Raw genomic sequence first — 20890 nt, 5'->3', positions numbered from 1 at the left:
ATTAAAAAGCAAAAAACAGAGGCATTATAAAGTTTGCCCTGCAAATCAGGAAGAGCAAAGATTCTTAATTTACTCTTTAACAAAAAAAGTTACTGTTATAAAAACAGTGAATATGTATTTAATTGTATCTTATTAATTTTCTAAAAAAAGACCTCAGATTTAGGAACTATGGTTATTTTTATATGGAAATTTACACACACACACACACACACTAAATTTAAATGACTCTCGGAAGAGCTCATATCACAGAGATTTTATGAGCCCGGAGAAAAAGAAGTGTCAACAACGAAAAAAGAATTCTCCACACAAATAATGGTATTCTTAAGAAGTGCATACTTTGAATCACCCATTTGTAATCAGGAACTAATTGTGATACATTAATATACCAATTATAAAACACAATCTTCTAACAAAGGGAGACTTCTATTAACTTGTACTTATAAGAATCACAGACTTTCTAGTTCTTTAAAAAGCACTTTACCAGATTTTATAAATTCTGACTAGTGTTTTCTTCCTACATTAAAATATTTTCAAGTAAAGATGATATCCATAGGTTAAATATGAATCTTCAATAAATACACGTGATTTGAGGAAACCAAAAGATGACAAAATATTTTTTAAACAGTTTCTTAGGAATAGGGAGACCATATATATGAGGAAATTTCTAGACTAAGTTTGTACATAAAAAGAGAACAAAGATTGTAACATGAGACTACAAACAGAAAAAATTTAAAAGAAGACATGCAGAAAGATTCCAAGTCAATAAAATTCATATGAAAAGACCAGAGTGAGATAAAAATTAACTCCAATTTTCTAAAATTAGTTAAATGTAGAAATTATCATAAAGAACTACCAAAAGATTATGTAAACCTATCAGGAAAACTGTGAATATGACTGTATTTTATATATTATGAAAAAGTATCCCATCTGAAAAAATATGGAAAAATAAAGGTCCAACAGTATTACCTTGCTACATACTTTTCAGAAAGTTTTCTCAATTGTAAAAATACTAAACAAATATATTTTAGAATAAACACAGCTAATTTCTAAAAACAATACAAGTTCTATGAAGACATTCACTTACCTCAAAATAAGGTTTATTACCATAAAGAAAAACTCCCCAACTAGTCATGCAAATATCTGGAATATATATACATATTACCTTACTTTCTGTTGCAACTTGAAAGGGAAGAAGTGTGTAAGAAATTAAGATTTTATTTTTTCTATAATAAAATGATTCAGAGTCTTTTTTTTTCCAGTTTCAGAGATAAAAATATTGTCCCAAAAAGCCCTTAATCAACGTACATAAATGGCATACCAAAATATAAAGAATTAGACAAATAACAACTACTTCAAGTATTACACTAACCATTACTTTCTCTCACACATGGCAAAAATCAAGTAATACGAAAATTTCTATGACTCACATTGTTGTTGCGAGTTTCTACAGCAGGGAACTTTCTGACTATGAATTTCACAGCAGATTCCAGGTTTTTGTCAATAAGGTAGGATGGTTTTGCCTTGGGATCTCCACATGCCTATAAAACAACAGTAATAAAAAGGTGAAATGCATCCTTGTTCTAAAACCAAGTAATAGCAAATCTGTAATCAGAAATTAAAGATATTTATTGTTTTTGGTGAGCAGGTGATAAAATGAATAGGCAAAGTGCAGGGATTGTCACAGCTGAAATATGCAATGGGAGACAGTACAGAGATGTTCTTCTACTGAAAAAAATGCATGGAAAGTTTCAAAGCAGTTAGCGCAGAACAGCAGTGAAGGAAAAAGCTCAAACCTAAAAAAAAAGAAAAAGAAAATAAAAGTCTTGGTTTGAGGTAGGATTGTATTCATCTGAAGCTAATAAAATATTACAAAATTAAATATTCAGAAGAGTACTGGAAATGTTTCTAAGTGTTATAAAATAAAAGCTTATGTTTAAATGTCTTTTCCAGAATGTCTTCCTCATTCACTTTAAACATTTTAATACAAGAGCCCTAGTTCAAAAGAACTGGAAGCTGCTAAAATTGTCTTTATAGTACTAAAGTGTATTGCCTGTTCCTCTGAACATCTGAGTTACAGCACTATCTTTCCATCATACCAGCAGCACTTAAAACAATGAATCTGCATCTGTCCTACGTCTCGTCTCGTAAGCACAGAATGAATGGGAATGTTTACATTTTGACCACATCAGCCGTACAGCCAGCGTTCTCTGTAGTAAACTGTATTAGAAAGAACTTTTTACCTAAACTATTAGCACTACCAAATATAATCAATACTATTCAGCATTTTGTAATGTGACATTTAATTAACTGCGTGCTAGTGAGATGTTATTTCTTAGGGAATTACTAAAATTGTAGCACTGCTATTTAACTTCTCATTGCATTTTTTTTAAGTGTGTCCTTTGCAAAGTTTCGTCTCTCCCTTATATATCTCTACTTCGTGTGAGGAAACACCGTATTGCAATTTAATGTTTCTTTCATTGTTTACTATGGCTATGTTGTGAATTGCAGAAAGAGAAGTTATGAAACATGAAACTGATCTGAAAGCGGGCAAGCGGGCAGAGGGAAGGTGAAAAGCTTTGCAAACCTTCCAAACTTGTCCTTGCTGGGGAAGCATTGTAATAAAAAGAGAGAAAATTACGTGTAAACAATGATTGTCAAACTATGACATACGTTTCAGTAGAGAACTTTATGCACTGCAGACTATGAATAACAAAACAACTATATGGTGCTACAACTCTAAAGGTATTCTAAGTAGCGAGTTTAGTATACAATAGATTTTATAGAGTTTATATTATTCATATATATATTTAAATACTATTGTGTAAGTGTACAACCATGTAAGTTTCTTGGTGCTCTTTCTAAATAAACTTAAAATAATACTAGAAGAAAAAAAATGAAGACTACATGCAGCTATAAAAGTAGGAGCAAAACCGTCAGTGAAATTTTACATACCTTAAAAAGAAACGGTAGCCAAGAATAAAAATAAATCGTTATTGGATGACTCTTTTACTTCAGCTCAAATTGTAACTACTTTTCGAATTTCACCTAACTCCCTTCCAACTCAAAGTATAAAAATCAATGCAAACATTCCTGTATTTTCCAAACGGAAATAGGAATGCAGTAAGAATTCTCCTAATTCTGAAACATAAGTAGATAAAACAAAATTAACTCAAGAAACTTAGAATTTCATAATCCTTAACCAGAGTGACACAAGGCAGCTTTGCAAATTTCATTTCAACATCATAAATACTAACTGTATCTGACTTTTCCTCAGAGCAGACCATCGTTCATTTAAAATATTATTTCTTATAAATTCATTTGCCAATTAATCCACTTCCCCAAAAATATTATACTATATAAGAGAATAACTAAGAACCACATACTAAGAGTTTGTCCAAATAGAAATACCTACAGATTAGCATTTCCTTACACCGATGTAATACAATGAAAATCAAGTTCCCTAAATACGCCTGAGGTGGTCCAGAATCCTAACTTGATTCCGAATTATACTCGGTTTTTTAATGGTATGTTTTATCTTCCATATTCTAGTATTTTAAAATTTAGCTTTCCATTCCAACAATATCAGTGACTTTAGAATAATGAAAATACATCAGGTTACCATATGCATTTCCCATGATCACAAATTATACTGTATGAGAATTTAATCAAATATCTACAAACTAACTTATGTATTCTCATACACATACATGCATGTATGTACGTAAGGAACTCTTCCTTCTTACACTGAAAACAAAAAGAATCCAATTTCATTTCAATGGAAAAATAAATGGTTGTTTAATTTTCCCTTGGAATTGATTTACCTTTTTCCACACTGCTCAATGAGCCATACCTAAACATCCTATCCCAGGAGGCAGGAGACACATTCTAGAATAAGACTTACTGAGTTTCAATCTTCACCACTTAACGATCCATAGGACCTTGAATATATTACAAAATACCTCCTACTCTGTTTCTTCGTGTTTAAATGGGGAAATTAGTACTTACCTCCTAGGGTCATTATGAGGATTAGAAAAGAGACAGATAAACCATGTACGGTACTTAGCAGGACTAACAGGTAAGTGCTCTAAGATGCTCTAAAAATGTTTGCTGTTGCCAAAAACCGCCTCAAAAATTATAATTACCCAAGTAAAAGTCTCATAAGAATATAACTGCAAAATCGTCTTTCTCATAATATACAGAACTAACGATAATGACTAAAATTCCCTCTTCCAATCGCACATTTCCTTCATTTGTCCTAAGTCTGAATGCCAAATATGTTGTACTTACAGAAAGGGTTTAGCCTGGTAGTTAAGAACATGAGTCCTAAGACTGTCCAGGTTCATATTCTAACTCCATCAATTCTTAGTTGCAGAACCATAGGCACGTGATTTTACTTCTCTGTGCCTCAACTTTTCCATCTGCTAAATAGGTTAATAATAATTGCAATTTACCCTAAAAAGTTTTTAGGCCGATTACGTGTGTGCACACATGTGTGCATGCAGTTTACACAAATATCTTGAATACCATGAGCACTCCAATATGCCAATAAACTACACGAGGCTCATAGATACTATACAGAACTAGGCCCTATTTTTTTTGTTGTTTTTTTTTTCTGAAATCAATCTGCTTGATTTATTTACTTAATACCAACAGTGATACTGTATAGGGAACACTCAGGCCAAAAAAAAAAAAAAAACTCATGTCTAAGTAATTAAAATCTGACAAAAAGCCATACTTTTAGTAATTCAGTTAAAATGGGTTTCTTACCATACCAAAGTAGTATAGCAAAATTGCAACTAGCCAGATGTCTCAGTTTATAAAAATTATTCTTCTCTACCCTAACTGAAAGCATTCTCAGGACACAGAGGACAAAGAAATCATAAAATAACCTAGATTTCAAAAACAATGCCTGCAGTTGTACACCTGAAACTCTACTTCATCCTAATACAACTACAAAATTACACAAAATTAATCTTTCACTCTCAAAAATATCACCCTTTGAAGTACCACATTTAAGAAAACACATACAATGGTGATTAATAAATTTTAGACTGATATATATCAGAAAGGCTTACCACAAAGACTGAACCAAAGGTTTAACAAGTTACTAATTCAATCAAACAAAACTTTTGAATACTTCTATCTCTCCCATACCAAAAAAGAAAAAGAAAAAGTGAGTACAGGGCAAAATTGCATCTAAATAACTGAACCTTATGGTCCTATCAAAAAACAAAAGTTTTTTTGCATGAGTGGTTAAAACAGCTACTTTTCCTAGACAAAAAGGAAACCATATCTGAACCACAGAACTTAAAAAAAAAAAACCCACAACCTCAAAACCGTGTATGTGACTTTATCTTGACTCAGCAAGCTTTCATATTGCCTAAAATACTGTAATTTAAAATTCCAATTTAAAATTCCAGAAGATCTAAAGGAAATTTAAATATCTATGTACTTAAATTTCCAGTTCTCACAATTAGAACTTTATTTTCTATGAATATTCTATTTATCTTTAAATTCAACAAAGTTAGAACTATTTAATGTAGAAGATAAAATTGTACTCGTGTTAAAGGGAATGTTTAAATATAATAATTAAAAAATCTGTCTCTGAGTCAAGGAGCACAGCCCATATGACTTCCTGGCAAGCTGTTTAATCTCTGAACCTCAATTCTCTAAGCCATAAACTTAAGGGCACTAATACTACCTGCTTCACTGGGTAAACTGCTCAGATTTTTAAGACAAAATGTACATAAAGTGCTTATTCCAGTGACTGATACCTAAGTACTAAGTTCTAAGTAATCATCTTCTACTTTTTAAAATAAAACTTCTCAAAAATACATGGATATTTATAGTGAGTTCCCAATTATTAAAGTAAGATTTTCCATTTGACTTCAGTATTAGCTCAGTATTAATTATCAATCAACATCTCCAAGTTCATTTTCTTCATGAAACATAAATATAATATTACTATCAAAAATAAAGAATAAAAATGTTTTAGAAAACCGCAATATATTTTATTCAGGCCACAAAATAAAGATCTTTGACTAAAAACTTTAAGACCAAACTTTAGTATGACTTTAAAACTAATTTTTCTGCCGATCTAACACCAAAAAACCCCTTCCCAAGTCCTTTCCTCAGGCTGTAACAACGTCAGATTACATCCCACAGACTAACCTTACACGGTCAATGCTATGTACTTTTTCAAAAACTTATCATGTTAACAAAAATCAAATATAGAAATAGTCTTCTATCTATTCATAACAGGTTAAGCAACAATCAAGGAAAAAAAAAAAAACAAAGAGTGGGGAATAAAAAGAAAATTTACTGGGCACCTGTTGTGTGTAAAACATCTATGCTTTTGAAACTATCTAAAGTGTCTCTCAGCAGAGAGGAAAGGAGCTTCAGAAAAATTAAGTGACTTGCTCAAGGTTTAGCTGTGAGTACTTAAAGATTCCAAAGCACTAAAATGGTTATTTAAAAATATATGCTTGGGAAAAAAGTAAAAAAAAATACAAAAAAAACCACACAAAAGATCTCCATTCTTTAATTACCTCAACCGCCCAAAACTTTCATTGGAGTAATTACTATCAAAGGAAGTATCTGGGGACGCCTGGGTGGCGGGGCGGTTGGGCGGCTGCCTTTGGCTCAGGGCGTGATCCTGAGGTTCCAGGATGGGTCACGGTCCCACATCGGGCTCCCCCCGCAGGGAGCCTGCTTCTCCCTCTGCCTGTGTCTCTGCCTCTGTCTCTATGTCTCTCATGAATAAATAAATAAAATCTTCTTAAAAAATAAAAATAAAATAAAAATATTTTTAAAAAGGAAGTATCTGCTTAATTTGATCAGTTTCATTTTTAACTGTTAGTCTAACTCAGCAATAAAATACATTCCTTTGCCAAAATACTGTAGAACAAACCAATTTTTTAAATATAATAACATAATTGAAAATATGAACAAAATTCCAGAGTTCAGAGTGAGAATGCTATTTGTGAGAATACAGGAAATAAACTATCCCTATCTGAATATGTCAGGGAAGGAGAGAAAAATGTAAAATGTGACCAATTTATGCTAGAAACACGAATTTGATTTTTACTCAGTAAACAAGAAAAATCATAGTTTTTAAAGGTTTTGCAAACCAGGACCAAGATTCTCCATTGAGTCTGAAAGGAAATTAACTGTCATTAATGCTTAGAAGGAAAACAGACATTACCTAAAATCAAAAACTATAGAAACAACTTACCTATCATTCTTTTATTTTCTAATTTTAAAAATGATGAAAGTAATACAATGAAAATTTTCAATAAATATTGGAAAATTATCAAGAGCAAAACAAGCCTTAAATTCTTGCAGTAATAAAACTGCAGTTTTTTAGAAACTAAGTGGTTTAGTCTCTAATTGTTTTGTTTTCTTGTGTATCACCTACATTTTGGCCAATCTGCTTTGAACTTCCCCTTGAGCTGAGTAGGTGGGAAAAAAAGCAACTCACTGCTAAAATTTAGATTAAGAGGCTTTATAGGCAAGTATATTGGAATTATTGGAAATACTTTTGAGTTAATGCAAATTTATCAATAACTGTTACTTAGAGCCAATAATGGCCAACTTAAAAATATATATTATGGTATTTGGTCTCAAAGCACAAGTTCTGGGAATTTCACAAACTTAAATATTTCAAAGCATTATATATTTCAAAATTCATTATTAAAAACTTTAATGATTCAAATGAGTTACCAATTACTATTCAATTCATAAGAAGATGTGTATGTCACTATTGCTCTTAAACACTTTTCAGGGGGCAACCCCGGCGGCTCAGCGGTTTAGCGCCGCCTTCAGCCCAGGTCATGAACCTGGAGACCTGTGATCGAGTCCCACGTCAAGCTCCCTGCATGGAGCCTGTTTCTTCCTCTGCCTGTGTCTCTGCCTCTCTTTCTCTCTCTCATGAAGAAATAAATAAAATCTTTAAAAAAAAATTTTTTTTCAGCTTGCAATATACAGAAACATCTCAATATAAAACAAAGGTGCTTTATAGGTTTTTTTAAAGTATTATATATACATGGCCACATTTTTACTGTTTTCAAGAAGCTGTTCTTGGGGTGCCTGGATGGCTTAGTGGGTTAAGTGCATCTGTCTGACTCTTGATCTCAGCTGAGGTCTTAATCTCAGGGTCATGACTTCAAGCCCCATGTTGGGCTCCACTGTACTTAATGAATGAATGAATGAATGAATGAATGAATGAATATTTTAAAAAATAAAATAAAATAAGCTGCTCTCTTTAAAGACCTACTGAAAAAAAGAAGGGAAAAAAATAAAAAATAAAAAATAAAATAAAAAGACCTACTGAAGAACACACTCCTGAAATACAAATACTTATTTTGTACTAACAGTAAGTAGATATCAAACTGTAATGTCAGGTAGTAAAAAAGAAGTAAGTAATGTTTCCTAAAGGTGGCCTTGAGCTGTATTTAACAGGAGAAAAAGATGAACACTTATTAAATGTCCACTCTGTTTCAAGCCCCAGAAATAGATTTAATAACAACAGCCTAAACATATTCATTTCTTACTCTTAAGCCTGCACTAGCACTTTAAATGAATTAACTCACTTAACCTTATAAGGTTAACTAAAGAGTATTCCACACACCTGGGAGAGCTGGATACCTATTTTAGATTTCAGGAATTCGAGGGGCTCCTGGGTGGCTTAGTTGGTTAAGCATCTGCCTTCAGCTCAGGTCATGACCTCAGGGTCCTGGGATGGAGCCCCATGTCAGGCTCTCTGCTCAGAGCCTGCTTCTCCCTCCCTCTGTCTGCCACTCTGTCTACTTGTGCTCTCTGTGTCAAATTAATAAGTAAAATCTTTAAAAAAAAATTCGGATTTCAAGAATTCAAATCAAGAAGAATAACATGGCTTAGAAAACAAAAATATATAGCTTGGAGCCTAACAGACACGGAGAACAAATAAGTACTCTGTAAATGGTTCTGCTATATAAACTCTATGTGCAAGCCCAGCATTCCAGAAATTTGGTTTTACCCCCAAAACAAAGTTACATCACTATTGTGAACTATATAAGAAAGAAAAAATAAACAGATATTAAGAACTTACATCTGACTTATTTCAGTGGTTCTTAATATCAGAATCACTTCCAGGGCATTTTCTTACTAACTTTGGGTCAAGATACAGATGTATTTTTAAAAACCTTTTAAAGGACAGCCAGGGTAGCTCAGCGGTTTAGTGCCGCCTTCAGCCCAGGGCCTGATCCTGGAGACCTGGGGTCGAGTCCCACGTCAGGCTCCCTGCATGGAGCCTGCTTCTCCCTCTGCCTGTGCCTCTGCCTCCCACTCTCTCTCTCTGTCTCTCATGAATAAACAAACAAAATCTTAAAAAAAAAAAACTTTTAAAACTGGTCTCCCCAATTTATAAGAAACTATAACCGGGAACAACAGTTAAATAGCTTGTCCAAAGCTTAAAAAAATAGTATCAGAGCTTTATCTTGAATCAAGCTCTCTCAAGCTATAGAATATACTGCAAGTATGGAAAATGAGAGAGAAGTTTAGAGGCTGTATGCCAGCAAGAAGGACATTAGACATTACTAGGGCATTATTTTGTAACCTTATATATATCTATCTTTATATATTCTGCTGAACAAACGTTCTGGCACCTTAAATAATGACTGACTATACCTGTCACTGCCTCCCTGAAACTATTAGTACTTCAAAATCAAGCATAAAAGTTACTATCTCTTCTTACCCAGAATGGAATCTTCAACACCCTTCTCAAGACTCCCATAAGAACACTTACATAATACATTTTAGGTAAGTATCTGTAAATCTCTTGTACCTACTAAAATGTGAATCTCTTGGCATTGGAGACTGCATCTTAATTTATTTGTCTCCCCAGACATTCAATAAAAGAGGAAATGAATGAATGAAAAGGAAACCCTCAAAATTTGAGATTAACTAAAAGAATAGTTCATATGATTTATAAAACACTTTAAAAATGCAGTTTTATTACTGTCAAGTATCTAAAATAATCAACTATGCAATAACAAAATTATTTTCCAGTACAGGCTTTTACTTAAAACAAGAAATTCCTTTAAAACTGGCACATGTACAACCCTACTTAAAAATTAGCAACTTAAGAGCGTATGAAGTTTGTTAACTTATTTAAGACACTGCAGAATAATATTTGAAGAAATGAGGAGCCAGTCTCCTCACTGTCAGATAAGTAAAGGATCTGCCAGTCTAATTATACTACTTGCAAATGTCTAATAGGATCCAAATAAAATTTTGCTACATTTACTGATAAAGGCAATAATAAAAAGCCGCCAACAACAACAAAACTCATTTTGAGAATAGAAAAAGCATACGACTGACTGACGTACCACCAATTACTAGTTTCTGCCCAAGACAGAAAGAAACAAACTTACCAGTTGACTTTCTTAATTGCATTTCTTATATTTCATGTTACAGAATTTTTGGGGGTTTTTTTTTTTTTTTTTTTTTAGAGATTTATCTGAGACAGAGAGTGTGCAAAAAAGGGGAAGAGCAGAGGGACAGGAAGAAGCAGGCTCCGCTGAGCAGAGAGCCCAACCTGAAAATGTTACCATTTAACTGTATGTAAGATTTAAAATGAAAAAGTACATTCAAATTCCCAAATTCAGGAGCTCCTGGGTAGCTCAGTCGGTTAAGTACCCCACTCTTGATTTCAGCTCAGGTCACGATCTCACGGTCCTGGGATAGAACCCTGTGTGGGGCTCATTTAGCAGGGAGTTTAAGATTCTCTCCCTCTCCCTTTGCCCGTACCTGTGTGAGCCCACGCGCTCTCTCTCTCTCTCTCTCAAATAAATAAATAAATCTGCGTGGGGCTCCACCTGCCCTCCGCCTCCCTCTTTCTCTTTCTCTCTCACAAATAATCTTTCTAAAAAAAAAAAAAATAATTACCCAGGGTGCCTGGGTGGCTCAGTTAAACATCTGCCTTTGGCTGGGGTCATGATCCCAAGGGCCTGGAACCAAGCCCTACGTCAGGCTCCCTGCTCAGCGGGGAGCCTGCTTATCCCTCCCCTGCTCCCCCTACTTGTGCTCTCTCTCTCTCTCCCCCTGCCTCTCTCCCTCTGTCAAATTAATTTAAAAAAATCATTCTGATACACGGTTAGTATGATCTCAATGATCTTTTCATGCAAATCCACAGAAAGTTCATACAAAAGTCATCTCCAGTAAAAAAAAAAAAAAAAAAAAAAAAAGGTTTCTGTACTATGTTTATGTACATGTTTCTTTAAGGATACTATGTGTTCAGGCAGCCCGGGTGGGCTCAGCGGTTTAGCGCCACCTTCAGCCCAGGGCATGATCCTGGAGACCTGGGATCGAGTCCCACATCGGGCTCCCTGTATGGAGCCTGCTTCTCCCTCTGCCTGTGTCTCTGCATCTCCCTGTGTCTCTCATGAATACATAAATAAAAATCTTAAAAAAAAAAAAATCTAATTGTATCTCCCACAAAAATGTCAATAATGACTATAAATCTAATGGCAAAAATAATTAAATTAGAAACCATTTTAGTGGTCAATAAAAAAAGGTGTCAATCTAAATTCTTATTATTTTCTAGAATAAGAATTGGGCAGGGGGCATCTGGCCAACTCAGTCAGAGCAACATGTGACTCTTGATCTGAGAGTCATGAATTAGAGTCCCATACTGGTTGTAGGTTACTAAACATAAAGTTTAAAAAAAAAAAAAAAGAAAGGATACAATAAATATCTTGGGTAAGTTATTTAACCTCTCCAAATTCAACTTTTTTTCAACTGTTTTATTAATTAATAAGTATATGTATCACAGACCTAAAGACAAAAAAAAAAAAAATACAGAGTATACAGTACAGCCTCAATAAATGGCAGCAAGTGTTAATTTCATTACACATTTTTATTGGGCAATAAAGAGATGAAATTATTTAGTTCTAGTAACATTTAAAATGTGCAACTACTGGAGCTGACTCAAAATTACTGCTGGAACTTAAGTTAATGTGAACATTCCTATACTATCAAACAAGAATATGGAATAGATCTTTCAATCATCCCAACCAGTAAGGACGGGAACTTTTGACACTGACATAATTTTCATCTGAGCTCCCTCATTTTTTACATATTGGATACAGATAGTTAAGTATGTGCATTCTTTTATAATTTTCTTACTAGTCTAAGTACACAAGCAATATATTAAGGACCCTAATTTCATTGATATGCAAACTGCACCATGCTGCTTCAATTTTATTTTTGTGAAGAGTCTAATTTAATCAAAATATAATAAAATATGCATGCACATATGTTAGCATTTGTACAGAAAAGGATGTAAGTATATAGGCTTATTTTTAAAAATGGGAGAAGGGGAGGCAAAGAATTTCTGAAGTGACACAATGCTCTTATGTTTGAGTTGCTGATAATAAACATATATTCCTTTTGTATTAGTTAAAAAAGCTTAATATTAAGTTATTTAACAAGTCCATAAGGGACAATCTATCATTGCCACTTGAAAAAAAAAATTTTTTTTTCCTAAGTATTTTTCAGTGACCTTTATCTCCTCAGCCTACCATCCAACGTAAGAAGAAAAAAGATTATCAAATCCTTATTTTTATGAGTAGCTTTCCTGAAAAATAAAATTACAAATAGACATGATAGGATCTGTTTAAAAAAAATAATATATACTATTTAATTCAGATTTATGAAGAGGTGTATGTTTCCTTAACATGTTTAAGGCTCTTAATAATGAAACCCCATAATGATGAGAAAAAAAATCTCATACTAATAATACTTATTAGTTTACAATTTGCTACAAGCCAATCTTTGGAGCATGTTTCTGCTCCTGATTGAGGAACAGAGAAAATACCCTAAATGAAAAGAAAGGTTAACACTGAAAGAGAAAGCTAAAGGTGGCTCCCCCTCCCTTTACCTTGCACTACACCCTTCACACACATCCTTTTTTTCTCCATTAAATAAGCAGATACCAGCCAAATACTTTCAATTTTTTACACTGCTATTTTAATTCATTTTTTTCCTCATAAAATAAACATATCCAAAATCACGGGGGAAAAACTACGGAAAAAAAAAAAAAGAAAAATAGTCACTAATAAGAGAAATTTTTTTTTTTGAGGAATTTTTTTAAAAACAAGTGGAAGTGCATCGAAATCTGCAAACACACGCCATTCAAAAAAAGTCTGCAACAGTTGGGTGGCTCTTCTTTTCTGTCCCTTAGAATTAAGGGAATAATGTAGCAAGAAAAATTATGCAACTATTACCAGAGACCTCTGCGGTACAGAACCATCAAGTTCAGGTTGGTGACAGGTAGGAAAAGAAAGACAAAAAAAAACCAAAACAAGTATTTTCTGAACTCAGCTAAAATGTTTTGGTATTTGGGAATGTGTTTGCAAATAGCAGTAAAATTTCAGAGAAACAAATGTTGCCCAAAAATAGTCGCTGAGACTCCTAAATAAATACTATCTCACGTTCACTGAAGCTCTGAACTGTGTTCACTTTTATATTCATGCGGGATCCTGTGAGGTAGGCAGAGAAGGTACTGCCATCTGTGTATTACAGAAAACTAGCCTGAGCCTAGGCACTGTTTAAAATGGGCTATCACTTCTAGAGATAAGATAATCAGAGCTGGAATGGACTTTAGCATTTTTTTTAAACAGTTAACTTTCCCATTTTACAGATGAGGAAAAAATGGAGTTCAGGGAAGTCAAGACATCTCCCAATGTTAAAGAACTCTCAGCGACAGACTCAAGACTGGGAGGCAGGTCCCCCCAAACCTGGCCTAGTACTCCACTTCCACAACCACACTGCCTACCATGCCACGGTAAAAGATATAAAAGTAGTCTGGAAAATGTTAAAAATCAAGATAGAAGTGAGTAGCATTATCAGGTCTGGAAAAAGACATATTTTCAATAAAAAAAAAAACAGAATTTGTAAGAAACCAAGAAACAAATAAATTTAAATGTAAAACTACCTACCACCTTCCTGTCTTTTCTCTAAAATACTCCTTCATGTGTTCTCACATCCCTGAAGTGTCTACGATCTTGCTAAATTTTCCATAATCTGTACATATTAAGACCTCAAAAATATTTTCAGCTGATGAAATTTTCTTTAAAAAAGCAAAACATTTTCAACAACCATGTTACCTTCCTATGACAAGCATTAAAGCACATTATTTTTGATCACAGTATGAAGCTATCTTACTCAGGTCATTTAAATATTTTCATTGTGTATGCTCACTAAAATATTTCCATGCAGACTCCCAATAGAAACAGAGCAACTGGACCTGACAGGCAATGTGATGCACACATGCATTAATAAAAACGTAACAACTGATTGGTAGACGTGTATTGTGTAGTGGAAGGGTTTGGTTTGTGTTTTTTTGAGGACTCTATGAGATTGAGATCTAAAAGATTATGTAGCTTATACTGTCATAAAAAATGCAGGCGGCATGAACCTTACAAACACATGGTGAACGAATCTTACTCACTTTTTTTGGCAAGATTTCTGAACAAATGTTTCAATCCCTAGTCAGCCAGGAAGATGTGCCAGTCTTACAGACAACTCTACAGGCTAAAATATTCTAAACCTATCTGATGCATTTGTATGCAAAATTACACAAGGAGAGCAAACCCAAAGGTATTATTTAAACTAGATAAAGATCATACGCTCATATGCTAAACATATACGTATAACCTAAGACATACGGTGTATTCATCCTTTTCAACAAGACTTGACTCAAGACTCCGTAGACCAGGTAAGGGCCTGAGCACGAGTAATTCAAAAATGAGTAGCACTCTCCCTGCCCAGAGGGAACTCACAATCAGGCAGGGGAGACAAAACATTTCTCAATAAACTCTAAATGTGTGTTAAGGGCTGAAACACATTCCAGTAACTCAAAATATTTGACCCTAGGATGTCACCCTTGGGGTTCGATCCATTTTAAATTTCAGCAGCTCAGTGATATAAGAGCCTGAAGTTCCTCAACAAACAGGAAGTGAAAAAATATGCTTCTGAGGCAGTGAACTGAAATAATACGAGTTGAAACGCTTAAAACTTGGTTTAATCTTCTGTATAATTTATATGAGGGTGGAGTAGGTAAAGTCTGGTTGTATTTTACGCCATAAACGTGTTTCAAGGCGCACTTCGAAAGGTAGGTCGTCCAAACACCCAAATCACTTTTGATGTTACTCTCACTTCCTCTTCTGAAAACCATCATAACCATTTCCTCTAACCACAATACCACAGGTCTAGTAATTTTCAGTACTGTTTGCCTTGCTCGTCTTTTTGGACAAAGCTCATAGAGGAACCAGTTTCAGAGTCTGTCAAGAAGCATAATAATCTGGCCAGAAAGCTCAGGTCAACCCCTGAGTTAGGAAAATCAAGTTCTTTGCAAGTGCACAAGCGTGTGGCCGAGGCTGTCCGGTCAATGCAGAGGGCTTCTTTGTAATGATGCTGCGCTCCTGCCCCCCCCCCCCCCCATGTGACAACCTGGACCGGTTTCAGGGACTCTTCAGGCCGCAGGTGAGCTCGCAGCCCGCTGGGCCACAGGAGCGGCGATCCTTACACACCCTGTGCCCCTACCTAGAGGCGCACCGTCCTCCCTGGGCGCCCAGGATCCTCAGCAAACGGCTGCAGCGAATTACTTTTGTGCTCGAACCTCACTGTTTGCATTTCTGAACTGTGTCCGCAGCCGCAGCAGCAGCCCCGAGGGCCCACGCTGGGGTCCCAGGGTCGTCCAGCCCCAGGGGACGCTCGTCATACACGGAAAGGCCGACACTGGAGACTCGGGGGGGTCGGCCGTGCCCACAAATCCCCCTCATTTCCCTCCTGACCGAGGCCTCGGGTGCACCGACCGGCTCTGCCTTCACCGGGAGGGAGGGCTCTTGCTGTGTCTGCTCTACCTGGACGGGCCCGGGCTGCAGCCCCGCCTGCCCCGGCTCAGTCGGCGGAGCCATTTGCAGACTTCTCCGGGGCCTCGGGGCCTCGGGGCCTCGGGGCCTCTGCGCCGCGGCGGGGGAGGGGGGCACGGCAGGCCGCACCGGGTGCGCTCTCGGCCCCGCGCCCGCAGCGAGCAGGGGACGGGCCCGGGGCGTCGGACCAGGTGGGGGGGGCGGGGGGCGGGCCGGGAGGGGAGGCGGTTATTCCGGTTGCAGTGACTCACGGCCAGAAGTATTTCGGAAGAAAACTGGTTCCACCCTCGCGGCCCCCCCGCGGGCGGCCCCTGCCCTCCCAGGCCCCGCCGCCCCGCCCGCCGCGCGCTCCCCCTGCCCCTGCCCCTCCCCCTCCCCGGGGACCCCGCTGGGGGGGCCGCCGGGGGGGCCGCGGGGGGGCGCGGACGGCCGACGCGGGCGTCACCCCGGCCCCGGGCCCCGCCGCAGGACCCGCCCGCAGGACCCGCCCGCAGGCCCCGGCGCTCGGCGGCCGCCCGGGACCGGGCCCGGCCCCGCGCCCCCCGCCCCCGCCCCCGCCCCCGCCTCGCCGGCCCGCGCGCACCTTCTTGATGTTGTAGAGACGAGTCAGCATGCCGACGCCCCGGTCGTTGAGGATGGTGAGCTTCTCCGCCAGCTTCTGCTGACTGGGCTGCAGCACCGCGCGCGACATGGTGCCGGGCCCCGCCGCCGCCGCCGCCGCCTCGCGCCCCGTCCCCCGCCGCGGCCTCCGGCTCAGGCCAGCGCGCCCATGACCCCGGCGCCCACACCGGCCTCGGGCCCGGCCCCGCAGCCGCCCGCGCCCGCGCCCCCGCCGCCCCCGCCCGCCGCCCGCCGCCCTTCCGCCCGCGCCCGCGCCGCCCTCCGCCCCGCCGCCCTCCGCGCCGCCCTCCCCGGCTCCTCCGCGAGGTGTGGCGGCGGCGGCGGCGTCTCCGGCGGCTGAGAACGAGGCCGCTTCCCGCAGCCCCGGACGGACGCTCGGTCACCTGATCCGACGCTCGCGCGCCCCCGCCAGGCCGGACGGGGAGCTGCGCCCGGGGGGAGGGGAGGGGACCGGAGGGGACGGGGGGCCGCCGCCGCGACGCCCGGCCCCGCCCCACGCCCCGCCCCCCGCACTCCCAGCCCCGCCCCTCCCGGGCTCCCGGTCGCCTCCCGGCCCCGCCCCCGGCCTCCTGGCCCCGCCCCCGCGTCCCGGCCCCGCCCCACGCATTCCAGGCTCCGCCCCTCCCGGGCTCCCAGCCGCCCCCTCGCCTCCGGGCCCCGCATCCCGGCCCCGCCCCCGGCCACTTGGCCCTGCATCCCGGCCTCCTGGCCCCGCCCCCGCATCCCGGCCCCGCCCCCCACATTCCAGGCTCCGCCCCTCCCAGGCTCCCAGCCGCCCCCTCGCCTCCGGGCCCCTCATCCCGGCCCCTCCCCCGGCCTCCTGGCCCCGCCCCCGCGTTCCAGGCTCCGCCCCTCCCGGGCTCCCAGCCGCCCCCTCGCCTCCGGGCCCCTCATCCCGGCCACGCCCCCGGCCTCCTGGCCCCGCCCCCCCGCGTTCCAGGCTCCGCCCCTCCCGGGCTCCCAGCCGCCCCCTCGCCTCCGGGCCCCTCATCCCGGCCCCGCCCCCCGCCTCCCCATCCTGGATCCGGCCCCGCCCCCCGCATCCCCGGCTCCGCCCCTCCCGGGCTCCCTGCCGCCCCGCCCCCCCACCTTCCCGCCGCCCGGGTCTCCCCCACACACCCCGCGTCCCCACCTCCCGGCCCCGCCCGGCCTCCCCGCCTCCGCCGCCCGGGACTGGATCCCCGGCGCCCCACACGCCGCTCCTACGAGCCCCCGCAGCGCCCCCCGGAGGGGTGGAGGGGGGGTGGCCCCAAGCCCTTCCCTCCCCACCCCCCCGCCCCGCCCCGCCCCGGTGGGGACCCGAGGTCGGAAGCGAGGGCCGCTGCAGCTCCGGAGGTACTCGGCGTCCGGAATCCGTTGGCTGGCGGCTCCCATCCGGAGAGGAGTCCCGGTGGCCCTGGCCTGGCCTGCGGGAGCCCAAGGTTTGCGCAGGGACCGGGCCTCCACCCTCAATCCCCCCTCCTCTTGGAAACATTCTGCTTTTCCTGCCCACTGTGTGTGCTGCTCCCCGGCCGCGCTCTAACACGGCCCCTCGGGCCCGCGAGCGGAGGAGCCAAGCCCTTGGGTCGCCGGCGTGAGCGGAGCCAGGAGCATCTGCCCTGAACTTCCTTCCAGGTGTCGGTGTTTCCAGTGTATTCCTTGATTTTAAGTGAATGACAAAATGCTCTGGCACCTGCAAAAAAAAATACAGAAATATTTATTTTAACGTCTTGACCAGGGAAAGGGAATGGGCTGAATGCATTTGACTTAAGGGGCGTTAAAGGAATCCAACATCCACCAATCAGACCTGACACTGCGCTTTAAATTCTACAAATAGAACTGCTTTGCCTTGAATGAAGGCTTTGTACCTAGAGTCCTTTTTTTTTTTTTTTTTTTTTTTTAATCCAGATGCCTCAGAGAGATGACCTATTGAGCTATTATTACTCAGTAACCTGTTGGGGGATTTAATTTATCTGGTTACTCTCCAACCTGAGAGTTAAAACTTTAGAGGAGGCGATTACCTGGAGCCTGCCACGGTGAGAATGGATCTGGGAAAAACTAAGCTGCATGAGGGGTTTGAGACCAGCCGAGAAGAGAACTGAAAAGATGTTGAATGTGGAGGGAAAGATGTGCTCTTTGGGGCGACCACAAACAAATTTAGCTAGAAGCAGAACTACAGAGTCCCACCAATGAAAGTTTACATCACGGGGCGCCTGGGTGGCTCAGTCCATTGAGCATCTGTCTTCAGCTCGGGTCATGACCTTGGGGTCCTGGGATCCAGCCTCACCTGGGACCTTGCTCAACCCAGAGTCTGCTACTCCCTCTGCCTCTCCCCCCTGCTCATACACACACACACTCTCTCTCTCTGCTCATATGAATAGTTTGAAAAAAGAAAGTTTACATCATTTTCCAGTTTTTCAAAAGTGTTGCATAAAGAGAACCAGGAAATGGCACCATATTATAATTTGAACACAACTGTTACTCCTCAAGAAAAGTTCCCACATGAACTTGAACACTTGTACCTACTTATAATTCAGAATACCCAATAGAGGGAGAACTCTGTAGATACTCGTTCATTATCCAGTTTTTATTACAATGGATTTCTAGACATATTGACCGTAGACTGAAAATAGAATATGCCTATTTGAGTAAAAGGGATTAGATCTAGATGAAGTATTCATAATTCTTGCATTTTTTTCCTACAGTTTGCACCAAAAAGCATTTTGTTGCTAAGATTCAACCCTTTCAAGTATTTGCCTATATGTATAAAAACTATACTATCAGAGCTAAGGTAATTATATAATTTGCCATGTACAGATGATTTTACGGCAGTTTTAGTCAGTATATATCATTTTATATTTTCTTTTGGTTCTTCAGTCTTTGAAAATAGATGCTGTATCATGTTAATCAGCCTATAAGGCTATTATGAAAAAGTGTGACTGTTATGTTTCTTTTCCTACCATACATAGCTTTCTGGAAAAGCATAAAATTTTAAAAATGATTAGGAAACTAAGCTTTAAAAGCATTACTGGAGATAATTATTCCCCTCATCATGTGAGGCATAGTCTTAACAGTTCCTTTGGTACTAAAGATCTCCAAATAGTTTCCCTTCAGTTAAGAGATTTCTACTGTTTTGTCCCTAAAACATATTCAGACATCATTAAAATTGTAAGCCTTCAGAGATGTAGAAAGTAGATAATAGCTTCAAATTTGTAGTAATCTTAGAAAATTAACTAGTAAAAAAAAAAATTAACTAGTAAAATTAACTGGCTGAGACCAGTATGCCTAAGAAAGTATGAATTTTATTGTATATACATTATCTCAATAAATCTGATTCTTAAAAAGTTATGTATCTAAATTTGAAAAATTGTTTTCTAAGCCAGGCAAAATGTACTCACTCTAAGCAAAGTAAGGATTTGGAAATCCAAACTAGAAAATATTTAAATTGTAGGAGGAGTGAAGTTGGCCTTATAGAAGAACTTATAATAGAATTATAATTTGTGGCTCCCAAATATATTTTACAATGATTCAATTATAAAAATTCTACTCATAAAATTTCAGAAACTAATCTATGGCACACAGCTCTTTGTATAGGTATTATAAAACATTTGATCATTTACAGTAACAATTGTGGATGGATTTAATGAATATTATCCAGTTCTAAATAATACATTAAAATAATCAAGTACTTAAAATATGCAGAGTACTGTTTTTTTTTTTTTTGAGGACATATGCAGCTATGTACGATAATAAATTTTTATCTCCTTAAACTCATATCCTGATGAGAAAAGAAATAGGAAACAGCTCTAACATGAGGCAGCCTGAGATACAAGGCTATAGGAGAAGACCTAAAGAGAACGGTTTCAAACTGAAGCTTCTAGGAACCCTTTTCAGAATAACCTATAATTGAACTTTGAATTAAAGTGTGAAGTCTTGGACCTACAAACCTGTAGAAAATGACATTCTATGCACGAAGTTCAACTTTAGTAAAGGCAAAAATAGCAGGAAAATAATAAGAATGTTCATTACATACACAAAAGACAGAATGAGAAATGAAGGTGGAAAGAAAAGTGGAACAGAAAATATATAGGCTTAGGAATGCTAAGGCAGGAAAAAAAATTCAGTGGAGAAGAAGAAAAAAAGAAAGCCAGAGAACAAAAGATGACTTTGGGGAACTTGAGGATAATAAAGATAATTTGAGACCATTGCTGACTGTGACAAGGGTTATAGACTATCCTTCAATATCCATGGTCTCTTTCTCCCTTAGAAATTAAATAAAAACTGCATTTCCCAGCATCTCTTGCAGCCCACTATGGCCATATGACTGACATTCTGGCCAATAGGATATAAGCTTTCAAGAATGTTCCTTAAGAGAC

At 39.9% G+C, this 20890-nt stretch overlaps 1 protein-coding gene across 4 annotated transcripts in view; it reads right to left on the bottom strand.

Moving 5' to 3' along the window:
- The window catches only part of NCKAP1 (NCK associated protein 1), a 103354-nt gene extending 86700 nt beyond the window's left edge, over window positions 1–16654 (bottom strand). For 2 of the 4 annotated variants that reach the window (XM_072811168.1, XM_072811169.1), the window contains exons 1-3: window positions 16498–16638; window positions 2585–2602; window positions 1428–1538 (exon numbers count right to left, since the gene is read on the bottom strand). In XM_072811168.1, the coding sequence (XP_072667269.1) occupies window positions 1428–1538; window positions 2585–2602; window positions 16498–16605 (237 nt within the window). In that variant the 5' untranslated portion in view covers window positions 16606–16638. Of the gene's footprint in view, window positions 1–1427; window positions 1539–2584; window positions 2603–16497 lie in introns of all 4 variants that reach the window. The other 2 variants (XM_072811172.1, XM_072811171.1) reach the window with 2 other exon arrangements.
- Window positions 16655–20890: the final 4236 nt, after the last annotated feature.

The sequence above is a fragment of the Canis lupus genome, chromosome 34 (assembly GCF_048164855.1).
Source record: "Canis lupus baileyi chromosome 34, mCanLup2.hap1, whole genome shotgun sequence".
Taxonomy (NCBI): Eukaryota; Metazoa; Chordata; class Mammalia; order Carnivora; family Canidae; genus Canis; species Canis lupus.
This window is presented reverse-complemented; position numbering and strand designations above follow the sequence as displayed.